Source organism: Astatotilapia calliptera, chromosome 8 (genome assembly GCF_900246225.1).
Source record: "Astatotilapia calliptera chromosome 8, fAstCal1.2, whole genome shotgun sequence".
NCBI classification, from domain to species: Eukaryota; Metazoa; Chordata; class Actinopteri; order Cichliformes; family Cichlidae; genus Astatotilapia; species Astatotilapia calliptera.
This window is the reverse complement of record NC_039309.1, coordinates 23813115-23831551: the sequence shown is the minus strand read 5'-3', so window position 1 is coordinate 23831551 and position 18437 is coordinate 23813115. Positions and strand designations below refer to the sequence as shown.

General features: G+C 45.2%; 1 protein-coding gene across 1 annotated transcript; it reads right to left on the bottom strand.

Annotated features, from left to right (window-relative positions):
- Window positions 1-774: 774 nt before the first annotated feature.
- ipmkb (inositol polyphosphate multikinase b) lies at window positions 775-17222 on the bottom strand. The gene is made up of 6 exons (XM_026177498.1): window positions 15992-17222; window positions 11774-11859; window positions 9950-10046; window positions 9230-9402; window positions 3055-3136; window positions 775-2564 (listed from the first exon to the last, which is right to left on the bottom strand). Exons 1-6 carry the CDS (start codon window positions 16206-16208, stop codon window positions 1810-1812), a joined length of 1410 nt encoding a protein of 469 aa, XP_026033283.1. The 5' UTR covers window positions 16209-17222; the 3' UTR covers window positions 775-1809.
- Window positions 17223-18437: the final 1215 nt, after the last annotated feature.

The following is an 18437-nucleotide window of genomic DNA, read 5'->3' as shown; positions in this document are numbered from 1 at the left end:
TTATGTCATGTGATTCAGCTGGAGTTATGGTGCCGAGGCGAGACGGTCTCAGCGTCACAGCGTTCACACAACGCAACAGCATCAATCACGAGCACCGCCGAACGCTTTTCCAGAACGCTGCCTTATATCAGCAGGGGGATTATTGCCATTCCAGGTCAAAGACAGGAGGGGCTGAGATTCCAAAATAAAAGACAGGAAGCAGATATTTCAGCACTGAATTTACAAGAGATAAAAAAATACTCGTTGACAATTTAAATAAACTTTGAGATCGTGACAAAAGGTCACATTTTTAAGAAAAGCAGTCTTCGACTGTTACTACTCGTTCTCGCCCACATCCAGCGGGGACTTCCTGTTCCCGGAGCTGCATCACCATTTCTAAAACACTATTTCCAGCTTTCTTTTTTAATATTAGCCTCGTTACCAAGACCAAGGACTGCAAGAAAACCCGGAGCAGCTTTGGGGCCTGAACTTGGTGTGATACAGTCGTCTGCAGCAGGCTCCATCCTACCAAAGCACTAACAAACACAAAGCTGCCCTCAGCTGAGAGTCGTGTAAGAACGAGTTGGGATCACGCACAGAGCTTTTTCCTACAATCTTAAAACTATCCTTAGGGAATCATCTCAGCTTATACCACAAGCACATCGTGTATTAATCAGTGCAGCACGTCCCTTCTACCAGCCAGCCAGCCAGCCAGCCAGCCAGCCAGCCAGCCAGCCAGCCAGCCAGCCAGCCAGCCAGCCAGCCAGCCAGCCAGCCACACACACACACACACACACACACACACACACACACACACACACACACACACACACACACACACGATCCCTTCACAGTTATAATGGCTGATTTTCCAATTGTTACCCAGTTAGAAATGAATTCCTCACACGATCAACTTAAAATCACTGACCTAAGCTAACAACAGAACAATGGCACTGGAGTCATCACGACAAATCCAAATGTAGAGAAAAGCAGACGGGCGTCTGGAAGGATGATATGGCAGCTCGACGTTTACGAGGACAGAAGCAGCCACGGTGAAAGACGACAGGTCAACGCCGAGGTCGACATCGATGAGCTAAATCGTGTCCAAGATCAAACAAGCCATGGCTGAGACGGGATGAGGAGCACGGTGGCACTAACATTAAGCTGTTTCTTACAGTAAATACCTGAGTTAGACATGTTTAGACAGTGGTATGAACAACAACGGTGGAGCAGGCCCGCCTCATCCCTGACTCACGTCTGCTTTCCAGCCCTGGTTTAGGAATCTGACGCCACACTGTAAACATAAATGAATCCAGTTAAGCCCTGTGAATGATAAGATGATCAGGAAGTGTCAGCATGAGCAGTGGAGCTTTAGGTAGTTTACAGACAGACTGCATAGAAGTCACCACAATCCTGACCCTGTGAATCCAGGAACAACAAAATCCCTCCGTCTGCACAGCTGCCCGGAAACATCAGGACTGAGGTGGTGGGTGGATCTGTGGTCTGCAGCTCGCTCTTGAAAGCGAGACACCGCAGAGCCAGCGTTATCAGAGGTACGGTCGACACCTTCCCATCCTTTTACACTACGTGCCGTCACAGTTTCACTGGCCGTGGCATCAGATACTCAAACCACTGATCGCTGAGGTCAGGTGACCCTGTGTGAGCATCAGTGAGCTGCAGACGCGGCGTGTGAGGTCCTAATGCCTTCATGGGTTGGTTAGTGCATGTCGTGCTGAACACAGCTGCCCAGTCGCCTCCACTGCACACACACAGTCAGGTGAGATGATGCTTCGTCGTTTCAGCAGGAGGCGGGGTTTGTTTGAGCGAGCTCTACGCTGCATCACACAGGATCTGCTCCAGCACCGTCAGCAGGCGCTTCAGGCCGTAGATGTAGCCGTGATCCTGGCTCTCACTCGGGAAAACATGAGCAAAGTCGATCATCCTGACCTCCACGTCTCCTGCGCCGCTCTCCGTTTCGTCGCCTCCTCGGTCCTCCGCCTCCTCCCCGCTCCTCCTGCCGTCCTCTCTGTCCACATCCTTCTCTTGCAGTTGGGATTTGTTTCCGTTCCCATTAGGTGGTCGTTGCAGCTCACGCGACTGTTTCCATGCAGAGTTGTCCTCCTCACCCGGTGCTGAGACGCCGTCTCCAGACACGGCGCTCACAGCACCACCGTCTCCCCTGTGACCGTCCTCACCTTTCCTGCGATTGGAATAAACAGCGTCCAGGCTGTAGTCCCAGTGCTCTGCCACCTGGATGTTGTTGTTGTTGTACTCGGCCACTTCCTCTCCTTGCCCCAGCTTTCCCTGTCGGACTTTCCGCTCTGTGCCGCCTTCACCTGATGACAAAGACGTGGGTGTTTTTAACATCACAGTGGGGCTGATGGATGGACTGCTGAGGAGGGACGACAGGGAGGATGAAGAGACAGAGGAGGGCAGGCCCTCGTAGACAAACAGAAGGGAGCTGGCATAGAAAGTCAGCTGGTGCTGGGACTCGAACCAGCGAAGGATCCGCTGCACTCTGCGGATGCTCGCCGCCACGGCGTCCTTCCTCAGGCTAACTCCATTATGGAAGAATTTAGACAAGCCTGGTGGACAGGAGAAGACGTTCAAAAACAATAACACCAATAATAATAACAATAACACACAATAACTCAAGCGCAGCCTGTGTCTCCACTATGTGTGCCACTGTAACACATTACTGTAATCACGCTGCACACTGATATGTACACCATGCTAACACAGGCCCGATCAGAAGTTTCACATCAGCTGAAAAATGGTACAAAATCCTATTTTGCATGTTTGAATCTTAACAAGGTTCCAGGAAGAAATGAGAGAGACACAAACGAGGTTTAACAATATCAGGCTGGAGCCCCTTTGTTCCTTCAGACCTGCCTTTGACTGGCACAGACTCACACAGCGTCCACATCCCAGCACTGAGATCGGGTGAATGTGGAGGAGCATTCAATGTCATGTTCAACAAACTACAGCATGATATGGGCTTCAGGACATGCTGCGTGGAGGAGTAAAGGCCCTGTTTAAATTTCATCAAACATACAGTCTCACACACATACATACCATCTTTAAGAGTGTCCTTAACCAATCCTCTTCCATAATGCTGATCATAGGAGTCGAAAGTGTCCGTGCACACCTTGTACACCTGAGAATACAAGAAAATCTCACATTAAAACAAACGTCTGCATTAGTTTTGGTTTGAAACACAGTGTCACTGTTCTCAGAGTCACTTATTCAGCAGCTGGCAGCAAACCAGAATGTTCCTGGATTTCCTGCTGAGACGGCACAACAACATCTGTGAGCTGTGACGAGGCCTGATCGGTCAGGACTTTGTGATGGATTTCAAACTGATTGAAGACAGTGGGCCAATGAGAGAACGGGACCTGAAGGCTGCCTCCACCTAGTGGCCCAGAACTACACAAATGTGTGTGCGTGCGTGTAACTCTGCAGCAGTGGTTCGAGCTCAGACGCTTCTGTTAATGTGCTGAATGCAGAGTTACATACCGACACAGCTTCAGAGCCGCGACTCAAACACTGAGCAGCTCTTTCAGACTGACATTTCTGTCCACAAACCCATGCAATGCATGCTGGGAGCCTTTTACGTCTGCAATCCCATGATCATGAACTATAAGGGGATTCACTACAATCTAAAAATCAAGACAGCCATGACAAAGATTCCACAAATTAAAAACAACCCTCAAAATGCATTTAGAGCCAAGCTAACTGAATCAACTGTCAGAGATTATTTTAGCATAATAAGACATGCTGTCTTCTGTTTCCGTCATCAGGAAGAGAGTGATCAGCAAACAGCAGCATCCTCTCTACGTAAACAACTGAAGTAGACAGGAACGCCCTCAGATCAGTGCGCTAACCTCTGATGGTAGCAGATCGTGATGATGCAGACCCACACCGCTCCTGTCAGTAGCATACAGCGCCACTGTAATGCTGATGAATGTTTACAGCATTTAGAATCAGTCTATAGAGAGCACTCTAACTTTAGCATTACTAAGGTATTAGAAAAAGCTTAATTTATCATTTATACAGCATTACTCCTCCATAGTATGGCTTTCATAAACACTCATATGATTATGACTGTGACGATTACCAGCAGTGATAACTGTACACAAGGGTTGCAACGATACTCGTATGGATATTGAACCGTTCGATACAGAGCTTTCGGTTCGGTACACATATGTATCGAACAATACAAAAGTTTTAATTTATTTTATCAACTTTCCTTCTGACGATGCTGTCTGTGTGGAGCGCTCAGTGGATCTGCGCTCGACAGTGCAGCCTAGGCGGAGTAGTCGAACGCAGATTCACTGAGCGCAGGGCAAGCTAGCGAGACAGAAGCTAAGCTCGTTGCAACATGGCAAACTGAACCTCCCCCACCCTCATTCAGATCTGACGTTTGGAATTATTTTGGTTTTCATGTGATGTATGACCCTGAAGGTAAGCGCGTCATGGACTAAATTAAAACAGTATGTTGGATGTGCCACGCAATGCTCAATTACATGGGTGGGAGCTAGTGTGTTAGCGCAGTTAGCTCGTTAGCGTGTTGGACGTCCAGCCCCACGCACGGGGCGATCCGTGGTAGCTCGTTAACGGAGATTTGCCGTGTTATGGCGTTAACGTCATTTCAGATTAAGGCTGACAGCACTAGTGGGAACACAACGAATATGACTGCACATTTACTCCGACATCCTAGTGCAAAGACAAGTGGAAGCAGACAAAAACAACAAGCACGCATGCTACAAACTTTACCCGAGTCATTTAGACAGCCATTAGCACAGGATTCTCCTTATGGGGACCTGATATGTTTAATATGCTGCTGAGAATATAGCCCAGAAGAAGCGGATAGTAGAGCTTTTATTTTGAAAGAGACATTTCTCTGTAATAAACTCTCTTTTCCAAAGATGAGTGATTTCTCCATCAGATAGATTTATTTTTTTATTACTTTGTTTCAGCAACATTAAATTTAAAAACTGTACTTTTGAGTTAAAATATATATTTATAATTTTAATAAATGACAAATTAAAAAGGCACGAACATTTTTTTGTATCGAAAAAATATCAAACCGTGAATTTTGTGTATCGTTGCAGCCCTACTGTACACGGTGTAACTAGTGTGATGTTATTGTAAAATGTTTCCCAGATTAGCATTTTTAAACCTTTTTGCTTTTACAATAGAACTTTATTTTTACTGAATAATCAGTGTTTGGTTTAAAGCTGCACTAAGGTGTTTGTCACCAGCAGAGGGCAGTACAACAACCTACACACAGACATGACGTTTGGTGATGAAGTCCAACGTTCAGTCCTGTGAACACGCTGTTGTTATTGCTCTAACCGAAGTTTAACGTTTGGGAGAATGAGCTGTGGTGAATTATTTATTGCCTTTCCTCGTTAGCCGTGTTCCCCATTTCAACCTGAATATTAGTGGGCGGGGCCAACATGGGTTCAAGCAACATCTGTATCCCTACTCCAGACCTTCCCCATTCATATTACACCAGAGCCATTAGGAATTAGATTTCTGTAATTCCAGAATGAATCTCCAGTTCGGGCATAAATAATGTTATCTAAAGTTTACACTTTTATTACTTACAGTTTAAGCCTAAAGAGTGGTGCTGACAGATTTCTTTCATTTACTTACCAAAATAAACCGAGACATATTCTTTTTCTTATATTAAAAAATATCTATTATGTGTGGAGCTTCTCACTGGTCCGGCCCACCTAAGATCAAACTGGGCTGTATGATGGAAACTGCTCTTGCAGTGTTCAGTAATATTAGAAAAGAACTATATAAATGGCAGTGCATGTGATACTCATACACTCACATGGACACTGCAAACATGTTTGTTTAACTGACCTCAGTAAAACATGCGTAGCCTCATACTTTAGACCAACACAAACAGGTTTCTTTGGCTCCCTGGGACATGTTTGCTGTGCAGTGTCCCATTGTTCTGTACAGAAGCCTTCTCTGCAGACACCACATGATAAACACTGAGCACTCAGCTAAAGTCCACATGCAGACATCACATTTTATGAGCCGTTTACAAAGGGTGTGGAGCTATAAAGCTGCTGCTCCGTCAGCCCATCGGTCGATGCTAAACACTCTTCACATCATCTAGAAACTTATTACTCATTTCTGCAAAACACATTCATGACGTCTCAGCACTGAATCACACGTATCCTTCCCCTCTTTCATACCGCAACCTCTCTCACCCTGTAAACCGACCGGCCGTCTGTATCCACTGTGAGCGAGACATAACTGAAGCCATAGCGGCTCAAATGTCGCCCTGGTTACCGAGATCTGCATTGGGTGATGAGGACCAGACCTTCAACAGATCCGAGGAACGACATCTGAGATCTCCACCATGAAGGACGCAGTCCTAGAAACAGCAAAGATACTGCACAGGACCCTAAAGCTCCCAGGCCTCTGGCAGAGGATCACGCACAGGGATTTCATTTTTTTACATCTCTGTATAGGGCTGCTCGATTATGGCAAAAATGATAATCACGATTATTTTCACTGAAATTGAGATCACGATTATTTGACGATATTTATTTAACCCTTTAAGACCTACTATAGAACCAAGTCCACCAGAGCTTATATTATTTTTTTTACATGCTGTAGTGCCATTTGTGGGAGCATTTCAAGTTGCTATACATCAATACAACTGTTATAGCCCATATTTTAATAATATGTATGCATTAAGTGCATAGTAATTACATAAATTGCAAAAAAGTGCAATAAACTACAAAAAAAAATTGAAAATCGCTTTTGTTTTGTTTACATATATTTCTACTTGGAGAAATTTAAGAGGTTTATCCCTCAAAACTTTAAATACAATAAAGTTGCAAAAAATAGTTTCCCACCACAGGAAATTTATTTTGAGTGTCTTCATAGTTTTATTTTGGAGATACAGCAATTTTTATATACTGCAGGAAAAACAAAAAACAATCCTATGATGCAAATTTGCAAAGAAAACAGCAGGTGCATCATTTCACTGTGGGAAGTGATAGGAACGGCAAAGCGTGTTTCTGGAATATTATGTTTTTGTTCCTGCAAGCGCTTTTTATGCAATTTTTGCAAAGCTTTATGTGGAAGGAAACCGTGACCGAGGACAAGCTGATGGCATCAGATGTAAGTACAACTCCTCCGGTTTCATATGCAAAACAAATTATTGCGCTAGCTTACACGGTTCAGGTTCTACAGGGATTTAAAAATAGTTACGCAAAACAGAGCGTGCTGCTCTGACCGGCTTTAAAGGGTTAACAATGACTTTAAAAAAATAATATAAAATAGTGTGCAACACCACTGAAGTTTGTTTTTTTTTTTACCTCTCTTTTCAACCAGCGGCAGTCACTCTCCTCTCCAAATAACTTCTGCTTAGCTTTCCGAGCTTCCCTCGGGTCCTCTTAATCAGCGGTCTCCAACCTTTTTTGCGCCACGGACCGGTTTATGCCCGACAATATTTTCACAGACCGGCCTTTAAGGTGTCGCGGATAAATTAGGGAGGGGCTAATAATCGGCTCAGTCATTTTTAATGATCGTTGAAAGCCCAGATCGTAATCGTGATTAAAATTTGATTAATTGAGCAGCCCTATCTCTGTATGTGTGTGCGTCTCATTTTTGCTACATTTGATCTTAAACAGACAGAAGCAAAGGGGAGAAAATGTATCTAATGTGACAGAGCTGGTGTTACAGGGTTAAAGAGTGCTAAATAGAAAGTTTGGGGAAAAGCCCCAAAATCCAACCTTCGTGTCACCATTAGTTCAGTCTACATGAGCCTCTGTACTTTATGCTCACCTCAGATTAGCCCCAGACACAGAACAAGTGGGCTCTTCACTAGAAACTTGTTTGGCGGCCTTTGCACTTCATGGCTCTCTGGCCTTTGACCCAGACACATCACACCAATAAGAGGAGAAGTGAAAACAAGTTTGCAAAGATCATCAACACATTCACACCACAGCAAAGAAGCTGGAGGTGTGGAAACACTGAATGCAGTCCTGGAGTCAGAGCTCAGCGGTGTGGCACATTCAGATGAATGCTTTTAAACATCTGTTCAAAGACAAACAAAGGACAGTATCAGAGTGAGCATGAAGCCCAACGCTGGCTGTATCACTATCACACTCTAGCCCTAACCAGCACTCCTACTGCGGATGATGACGATGACAAGTTGTAATGGAAACTGATCGACCTGATAAAGGTTTCGCTATGTGACTCTCTTTCAAACAGATAAGCTGTCTCTGTCGTTCCTCTTATCTGTTGGTTTGGTGTGGACAGTGGGTGTGACTGTGTGTGCATGCACATGGAAGCGCCACGCACTGTTCAGCTGATTTATTACAGGGTTAAAGATTAACCCATTTCCAGGTCCACTCCACGGCATTTCTCAGGACAAACGTTACTCGTTTTCCTGATTGTAGTGATTTGTGACCCTGTGCAGCAAAGATATTTCCTCCTGCAGACATCAGCTTTACTAATACTGTGAAAATAAAGATGCGAGTCTGTGTTGGAACCAACACCAGCCTTTCTACATGCACGTTCTTTGTTTGCATGCAAGCAGCCGTCTTAGCAGATGTAACTAGCAAAGGTGTCTAAACGTGCTGGTAAAAAGATGCAACTTTTACAGCCGAGTCAATGCACAGTTGCATTTTACATACTAAGCACCTTCAGCTTCTCTGACACGAAAGACACTGAAACATGTGCGAGTCATAAGATCAGTCAACACATTAGACCCACAGCCTGCAGAACAAGCCCATCGTCCTCCCTCCACCGGCGTGCTGACAGCGGCGTTGGTCGTTTTCCAACTGCACTGTCATGAATGTCAGCATTTAACATGCTGACTGAGGTCTGATGGCAGCCATGTTGCTCTTGGGTTTTTGGAGCAGTGCACTGATGTTGGGGTGAACTTGCCGGGGCCTCCACTCCGACTGGCAGCTGTTTCCTCTCATTACCAAACGTTCTCTCTCGGTGTTTCCAGAGTGATGGGCAGCAACAGCTGCTTCTCTAAGATCACTGCTGATGTTTCTCCTCCACAAACTGCTTTCAGAGAGGTGCTCACACAGTTACCAGTGATATTCGACTGCACCTTCTACTCACCTTCTTAACTCCTACAGAAACACTCGGGGGGATATTTGGCTCGTCACACAAAGACTCTGCATTTGGACTTTTCACACCGACTGATCTGCAGGCCTGTGCGTGCTTTTACTGTCACAGCACCATGACTCAAACTCACCCTCAAGCCAAGCACCAGGAACCCGATCTCCTCCATCAGCGGGTATTTTCTGATCTGCTGTTCCCGTTTCTCCTGTGAGGCGTACGGATCATAGCTCCGCTGGCCCAGCTTCACATCCATGATACAGGGTTTGATGAAGTGACGAGTCACATCCTCCAGCTTCAGGTACAGGTCTGTCAGTCACAACAGAAGCTGTTAGTTTGTCTCGTTTTGTCTGATTGTTGGTGAAATGCTGAACGTTCACGGAGCTTGTTGGCATATCAGCGTGAGTTTTATTTTAAAAAATCTACCTCATGTAAGAATACAATGATATGAAGACACACCCGCAGTGCAACACCTACACCAACAATCACATCTGGATGCACCAGGATGAACACGAATCACGTGCTGAAGCTTTCACAGCTCTCATCGAGGCTCTAACATACAGTGGTTTTCTCTTTGACTCTGCGGACAGCTACAGATCCTTACTGAGAGACTGACCGTTTCCTGTTACAGTAAAATGTCAGTGTCTGTACTGGTATTTGGAGCTGGAGGTCCCAGCGTACACTGGGTCCGAAGCTCTCAGGTTTCTGTTTGCTGATCTGAGACATCTTTGCTTACACGCAGGTAAACAGTGTGTGCAGAGAGGAGACAGTTAAACTCACTATTAGCTTTTTTTGTCTTTTGTCCGTAGCGGCTAATGCTAGCTGTTGTCTGTGTGATGCCACAGTACGGCCTTACCGTTGGGCCTGTCAGGAGAGGACCAGGTGCCGTAGTATCTGGGCAGATAAGTCTGGAGCTCGAGAAGACAGGGATCGCAGCAGTCCTCTGCATAAACCTAGGACAGAATGCCATACGATGGTTTATCTCTATGTGAATAAGTACCTGCCAAAGCTTTTACAGTAACTAAAATCATCTCTCAGGACGGCATGAAGAAAAGGAAGACGGTGCAGCAAAGAACTGAACAATCTTCTTTGGTATTAGTGCCTCCCACGACGAAAATAATATTCAGGCTCTTTATAGTAAGTGCAAAGAGGTCAGTGTACTGGAAGCGAAGGGTGGCTACATCTGTTGATACTGGGACTGTTTAAAAAACAGAGAGCAAGCATGTGTTTGATGACACTGCCTCCTGAGCTCAGTAAAGTTTTGGAAACTGGGAGCGATGCTGGTCAGTGTGGGCCTGCTGCTGGGATCCCGTCAAACGACAGCCACACGTTAGCCTCAGACTCCGTCCTGACACAGCTCTAAAGAAAACAGTGAAGCAGCTCACTGTGGCTGCCTGTACTGATAATTCTTCATCCATCCAACACCGGCTCAACTGACCACGAGCTACATCTGACCCGGTGACCCCGGGGGAACTTTAAGCAGCTGGTTAAACAGCTCCACCCGAGATCCAACAGCCTGGGTAGAACATATTTCAGCTTTATTGTGAGACAGCATCGTGCAGCTTCTGAAGGTCACAAGGTTGAGTTCAAGTGTGAAGTCATAAAGGCTACGTTCACACTGCAGGTGAAAGCGCATCAAATCAGACTTTTCTGACCCTCTGCGACTCATATCCATCATGGTGACAGTGTGAACGGCACAAATCCGATATTTTCAAATCCGATCTGGGTCACTTTCGTATGTGGTGCTGAATCCGACGCATATCTGGTGTTTCAGAAAGCGACTGCTGCTTGATGGTCACGTCGCATTAAATCCGTCTTTTACGTCACTGACACAAGACAGACGCCAACTATCAGCGCCGGAGAAGACATCGCGAACCTTCCTGGCCCTCCAGTGAAACTGTTGGGAACAACGTGAACATTTTATTTGTTCTGTATAATCTGCAGATTCTGACAGAAATCTGCAGCTATCCTTTGAAGCAGCGCTCCTCTGAAACAGCAACAAGGATCATTATTAGGTTATCTACATTATTATGTCAATAACAAAATAACTTAAAGCAAAAACTGGGAAACGTGAAGTCCGAAGTCTTTATATTGAGGCCGTCAGTCAAACAATACTGTTGCTCTGGGTCTAAACAGAGCGCGCTGTGTGTGACGTCTTCTTTTGCGCATGCGGGCGCTTGAGCGTTCACACTAGAGCGCGTTTGCTGTCACATTTTATTTGTAGTGTGAACGAGCAGACAAAAACATCGGATTTGATCAAAAATTCGGAATTGAGCATCAAGACTTGCAGAGTGAACGTAGCCTAAGTTACACTTGAAATATAGGAGGGAAAAAACCAAGCAAACAAAAAACTGCCCAGGCTACTCTGGTGCTCGTCTGTGACTCACGCTGTAAACCTGCGTCCTCTGTGACAGCAGAGGTGCAAAACAAGGCTGTTAATGCCCTTCATGTACTTACTCAGCAGCATTTATAAGTCTGTTAACTTTATCACCAGAAACATGTTTACTGCTAATCTCCTTAAAATATCCCAGTTTTATTTTGAAAGCATAGCACACAAAGTTTAAAAACAATATTTTGAGACATAAATGTTGTTTTTATTTTTTGGGCCATTTTCAAAGAGACCATGTGACCCGGTACAGTGTGTGTGTGTGTGTGTGTGTGTGTGTGTGTGTGTGTGTACCATGCTGTAAAACTGCATCTCTCGTGGACCTCTGGGTGGAGGCTGAAGCTGTTTGAGGACTGTTCCATCTGGATGCTGCAAAATACCTGCAAGAAACACAAAAGACGGCACTGAAAGTGGAAACTTACAAAAATAATCTGTGTGAAAGGCCGATGGCTCCAGGTGCTGCACAGTAAGACGACGGTTTAAAGACACCTTAACAGTTTAACCATAAACAATTCATTCAGCACTGAGCTTTATGATAAAGTTCTTAAATCAAAGGTTTGACAGAAACGCACAGAGAGGAAAAATAAAGTACAACACTTAATGATTCACCACATTTACACACATGACAAATACGAGCTCTCTGACACGTCACAAACACAGTCTCTTACAGTTTGCTGGTATTTTATTGGTGGGAATGTGTTGTGTTTGGACAATGACGGGCTGTTTCCTGCACAGAGGAAAATAACCACCATCAAGAAAATGTGCACAGACCTGCTATTTCACACAGGCCAAGAAAACGTATTCAGAATGCAAACATCCAGTCAAACGTGTCCTTTTAACCCTCCGGCTCACTACAATTAAGTCGGCTTGTGAGAATAGGGCAGGGCATTCAGGGAATTCAGAGCCAGTGGGTGTGTGTCACGTGGTACAGTCTATGCAAACCTCACTTAAACCAAACATATTTCCGGTCATGACGAAGAATCTTATGGAGACTGTTTCGTGTTGTTCGTGTTCACAGCAGCTCAGACCTGAAACCTGGACAGTGGCAGAGGAATCGTTTGCAAAAACACCTTCAACAGCACAGAAGCAGCAGAGGCCTGAAGACACAGTGGGAGGAGATTATACAAGCTCAACTTGTTCTACAACTGTCAAAAGCCGCAGCAGTCCTTTTCTACGCCCGTTAGCTGGAGCTTAAGTGCTCTTTGTTAATATTCATTCTGTTCTTGAGGTTGGTAACTTGCCCAAAGATACTTGACATGCAGACTGGCGGGGCCAGGGATCGAACCACCGACCTGATCAGCAGCTGACCTGCTCGACCTCCGAACACGCCGATGTTACTCTGCTGCCTCACTGACAGTGCACAACAATATTCAGATTAAAGAGGTTCATACGCACGCACACACACACACACACACACACACACACGTTTGTTTGTTTATTTGTTTAAAACAAATATCCGAGTCAGCCAGCCTGATCAGCATAATCACTGCGTAAACATCTTCATTTATTCCCCATATTAACAAGTTACTGACTGGCAGTAAATCATCCATGTGAGCCGACACACCTGAACGTGAGCAGCCAAACAACAACATCTGATTCGGAGCTAACATTATGTCAGGCTTGAGTCCTGAGAATCACACTCTTCCTCTGACAAACAGCTTGAATACACTCGTATCGTATGAGAGTTCCAGTGATGTTAGAGCCACTGTCAGCTAACAGCTGCAAAAACAGCAGTGCTCAGTATCGCTGTCGCTGGACACTTTCACTGACTCCAGAGTTTTACAGCCTCCTTCAGGGCAGACAGACGTGGACACATATTGACAGCTGAGGTAAACAGCAGACTGACAGCATACACTCACTGCCAATCTGCAATGTACTGATATCTAGTGATGGGATTTTGCCCCTTGTACCTAAATAATAATCCAATAAACAGATAAACGTCTGATTTACAGGAAATAAATAAATAAAGTACTCTCAGTACTCATCCAGAGCAGGAGGTTCTCAAGCACAATGTTTCAGGCTGCAAGAAGCCAATCTCAAATATTTGGTGATTGTGAAACCACACAGCAGCAGATATGGAGTGATGAATGAGGAACACAGAGAGAAGCTGAACTGACAAGAGACGTGCAGCTGCATGAAAAACGTCTTAAAGCAAAATCTCAAAGTGATGGAGCTGTGAAGACGCGACTACGTCAGGTGGACAGAGCGCGGCTGTACGATGCCTGTGGCCTACGTGATCAAAGACCGCTGCACAACCATTGCTGTGAAACAGGCTGTGGGACACCTTTACAATTACTCTGTTGGATATATTTGTAATAATACTATCAACAGTCATATTGATTCGTGTTAAGCTGGCAACTAATCAAAATCCATCCATTTCTGTCTGACTGTAACTGTGTCATATAAAAGTGTCTCCAGTATTACAGGTACACATCTTTCATACCCTGATAACACTGGTAAAGTAATCCCATGTGTTGGCAACACTAAGACAAGTCCAGGTATCTCAGAGTCGAGCTCAAGCTGAAGTGTTCAGCAGTAGTTGCACACCTAAAAACAACAAAACTGCTCAGGCTACACTTGTGTCTACAGCTGACTCACGCTGTGTCACTACTGTTGCACTATGACCCTGCTGGGAACTTGATTCATACTTCAAATTAGGAAATATGTCATTGGTGACAGTAAGTCACTGGGAAAGGAGGATACTGACACTTATAAATGCTTCTGCCTGCAACCATCATCAAAGTGTTCTCCAGTCATTGTATCACACATAGGGATGGGTATCGAAAACCGGTTCTTGTTGAGAACCGGTTCCCACTGTTTCAATTCCTTGGAAGTGTTTGCCATTTTTGCAAACGATTCCCTTATCGATTCCAGTCGCCCCGAATGACGTCATCACGTTGCGGAGCGTCATTTACCTGGCAGGAAACACGGCGCGTAAGCGGCTCAAACGCTCAAAAGTTTGGTTAGACTTTACGAGAACGGATGACAACAGGACAACTTGCAATACTTGCAAAGTGGATGTTTCATTTAAGGGAGGAAACACTACGAATATGCAAAAGCATTTGCTCACAAAACACGCGATGACCTTAAATGAATGTCGTGTTTTTAATTCCGCTCCGGACTCATGAATCTCAACCCAGCAGCAGCGGTAACGTTTGCACGTCCTCTCCCGTTAATGCGGCAGGTAAATAATCAACTAACAGTGCATATTATGTTAGCGTGATCTGTCTTATTACAAACCTGCCATTACTGTGCATTTAGTGACCATGATGAGACAGAGTCTGGCTCAGATGCTGGCAGCTCTCGCTGCAGTCTACCGGCAGCGTCTCCTTTCAGGCCAGGATAGACGAATGTCACCGAGCAGTGACTCAGTTTGTGGTCAAAGGTTTGCACCCGTTTGCCACAGCAGATGATTTTCGGTAAGTGAATGTGTTTAATTGTAGGCAGGGACATTTCTGGATATTCTTGTGTAATTGCTACAGAATAATTTATGTTGCTACAACTACACATGTTTCTTTTCCAACTATTTATTTATAAGTGACTTATGTATGTATGTATGTATATATATGTATATATTGTACTATTCTTAGTTAGCATATTGTCTGTCTTGTCTTAATGTTGGTTTAAAATGGAGCACTGTAACAAAAAATAATTTCCCCCAGGGATCAATAAAGTATTCTGATTCTGATTCTGATTCTGATGTTATACTTTGTTATTGCTACAGAAGAATATTTATTTTATTATTTTACATTTACATTTTTTTTCCTGGGGACCCTGTGACACCCCATTGAAGAGCCGTAGGCTGGATCTCTTAAGATCTCACTGTTGGGTTTGTAAGGCCATGTTACTCCTAAATTTCTATCTTGTTCAAAGAGAAGATATAAAACAAAGTTCTAAGCTAATCGACCTTAGTGTTCTCCTTTTTTAAAGAGAATCGATAAAGAATCGAATCGTTAAACAGAATCGAAAATGGAATCGGAATCGTGAAAATCTTATCAATACCCATCCCTAATCACACATACAGAAAATATGTTTTCCTGAAATGTTGTGCTATAATTTTGAGTGTATAACGCTCACCCCTACACTGCAGCAAGCGGGACGATGGACAACTTTCTGAATTTTGGCATTTCAACGAACTCTCCAAATGATACTGTAGAGCGCGACGTTTGCAAAGCACAGAGAGAACTGCAAAGAGAAACTGACACATGTGTTCCTATCATGGAAACACTGAAAAAAGGTCCAGTGTGTAAGTTCGCTGTTTGCACACATGGACATTAGACACACGTCTGCTAAACAGTTGATGTCTCTTCTTTGGTGAGCGCGGATTCTATGAGGACAAACAAAGGAGTGAGTGTCTGCATGTAAAGGTGCGTTAACACCTGTCAGGATTAAGTCAGATCTCCGTTTGAATAACCAGCTAACATGAAGTCACACGAAGGCGAGCACAGAGGTGGTTCTGTGGCAGGACCTGTAAGTGCAGGGTGATCAGAGTCGTGTCCGCAGCTGACTTACCCACTTTATCCACTCCATACTTGTGACCCGCCACCTGATGTGACAGCGGGACGCAGCCGTTCAGGTGAGCCTGGCTCTGGAGCCCTGAGGGTGGCTGGCCGGGCTTTTCTTTAGGGGGTGCGCCTCCGGGGAGCCGAGAGGTCACCCCACCCGCGGAGGAGCTGTGGGCCAGCGCGACAGAGGACTCCATCATCATCTGAGGCTGAGTTCTTGACATGTGTTTAAAACCGTGGATGTGCAGTGCTGGGCAAGAAAGTCACAAGCCAAACGTGTCATTCACATGCTGTCATTACGTAAAGCTCAGGCTACAGGCACGCGCAAATTCAACAAACTGTTCCCGGGCACGGTGCCGTCCAGGCGGGGACAGCACAGCGGCTGCGGCCGCTGCTTCGACCCCTGACACGAACCACGCTGACGGGCAGCGTCAGTGAGCGTACCCCCGCTGTGAGCGCCGGGGAACACGGGCTCTAAAGGCAGAGCTGATTTACTGACTCTCACATCTCGGACAGCAGCATAAATACATCCTGGCCACATCCCACTTCCTACCAGTGTCAGCGCACGCAGAGCCAAGGGCGACTTCCGCTCGCACACTCCAAAATAAAGCCGACCAACGTGGATAGATCATTCGGGATACACGGCACTGGCAAAGGACTAAACGTTATTTTACAAATGACAAGTTGGCTGTAGTTTTGTTCCAGTTGTACTCCTCTGTTTAACCCCAGAAGCCATTTATAAGCGTAAACAAAACTTCTTAGGGCTTTTATTATGGCGGTCAAGTCACACAACTTCCGGTCTCACGTTCTCCGAGTTCCGCCAGCTCCACTTCCTTGCTTCAGAGAAGTAAATACTGATGTCGGAGTAAACGGAGGTGCACGACACAGAGACCCTGTTCCACGCAGCAGCGAGTCGGACACGCGGCGTGATCAGAGACACACAGACATGACACGATAACTGTCCTCAGCCCGGCCTTGTTATCGATCCAGCCCATTAGGCTGCTAACAGTCCGTCCTCGCGGACACACCGCTGCTGTTCAAAGCCTTCAGCACGAGGGCCCTGCAGCTGCAAACAGGTCCGCGCGCTGTGCCGCAGTCCTAAAGCACTGATATGAAACGAGGTCGGCAGAGCCTTCCTCGGCCACAGATATCCAGGTCAGTGTAGGCGGCAGCCTCTACGTAACGAGCAGCTCAAAGCCTCCCACACGTTTGCGACACTTGCCAGTACTGTCGCAAAACCATCAATTTTCATCCACGAACGACAGCACGTGCCTTCATTTGCATTTTCCATGAAATACATTTTACTCTTACGTGACTACATATAAAAAGCGTGTCAGTGTTTCGGTTACAATCAGATATTACTGCGAGTCTAAAAATAAACTGTATTTGTATAACCCCAAAATAGTTAGAACGTGGTTTGAAGAAGACAGTACAAAAGATCAAAATCACAATAAAAAAAATAGACTCACATAAAACCTGAACAAATCTGAAGTGAACATAATGGGACAGAGAAAACGAACTGTATAAAATAATATGCCTTTAGCTTAAATAAGTCAGTAATGACATGAGATACACTTTATTTGGGCACAGCAAACATATAACAAGTAGTTTGAACATGTGATGATCAGTGAGCAGCAGTGTGGCTTCATGCTGAGAAAGAGCACTACAGATATGGTGTTTATTATAGAGGAGGTCAGAAAGAGCTTCACTGTGTCTGTAAGGATGTGCATGAGGAGGCCAGGAGTGGCAGAGATATATGTGAGGGTGGTGCCAGAGAGACAGTGGTGAGGTGTTCACGGTGGTGGTGGGATCACACCTGGGATCTGCTCTGAGCTCCTTCCTCTTTGCACAGACTGTCAGATTAGGTCAGGCAGGCGTCTCTGTGGACTATGATGTTTGCAGGTGACATTATGATCCGTAGGGAGAGGTGGAAGAGCGTCCAGAGAGGTGGAGGTACGCTCTGGAGAGAAGAAGAATGAAAGTCAGAATGCACGTGGAGTGGAGAGTCATCAGAGCTGTGACAGTGCAGTCATGAAACACCAAACATATAAAGGCTTGTTTACATCATGTAGCCCTGCTCTGAAACACTGACATAGATGTAACTCTGTCTGTGAAGCTGGATTTAAGAAATAAGTGTTTAAAGTTTATCTCCTGTAAGTACAACATGTTACCTCACCAGGTTGGTTGACTTATATTAGCTTATGTTAGCTAACTAGTGACAGAATTGATAACCCAGTGGAAAATAAGGACACTAAAACTACACATCAGTTTAAGGGATCACCTTTACGCTGCCTCTGGCTGCAACAATGGGTTTTATGTTCACTTTCACTCTCTGTCTTTAGCAGTAAGTGGATCTTTGCTACTTGGCTAGCTGTACTAAAAGGGGAAGATTCACCTGCAAGCTGTAATGTCCACGTTTGTAAAGCAAACTTATAAATGACAACTGTGTGGAG

What these genes read in the sequence shown, in the direction of transcription:
- ipmkb (XM_026177498.1), bottom strand. Translation starts at nt 16,208, where the DNA reads ATGTCAAGAACTCAGCCTCAGATGATGATGGAGTCCTCTGTCGCGCTG. An exon ending in GTATGGAGTGGATAAAGTGG is followed by an intron (nt 11,860 to 15,991) that starts GTAAGTCAGCTG and finishes TGTTTCTTGCAG; the next exon opens with GTATTTTGCAGCATCCAGAT. An exon ending in TAAGGACACTCTTAAAGATG is followed by an intron (nt 2,565 to 3,054) that starts GTATGTATGTGT and finishes CCTGTCCACCAG; the next exon opens with GCTTGTCTAAATTCTTCCAT.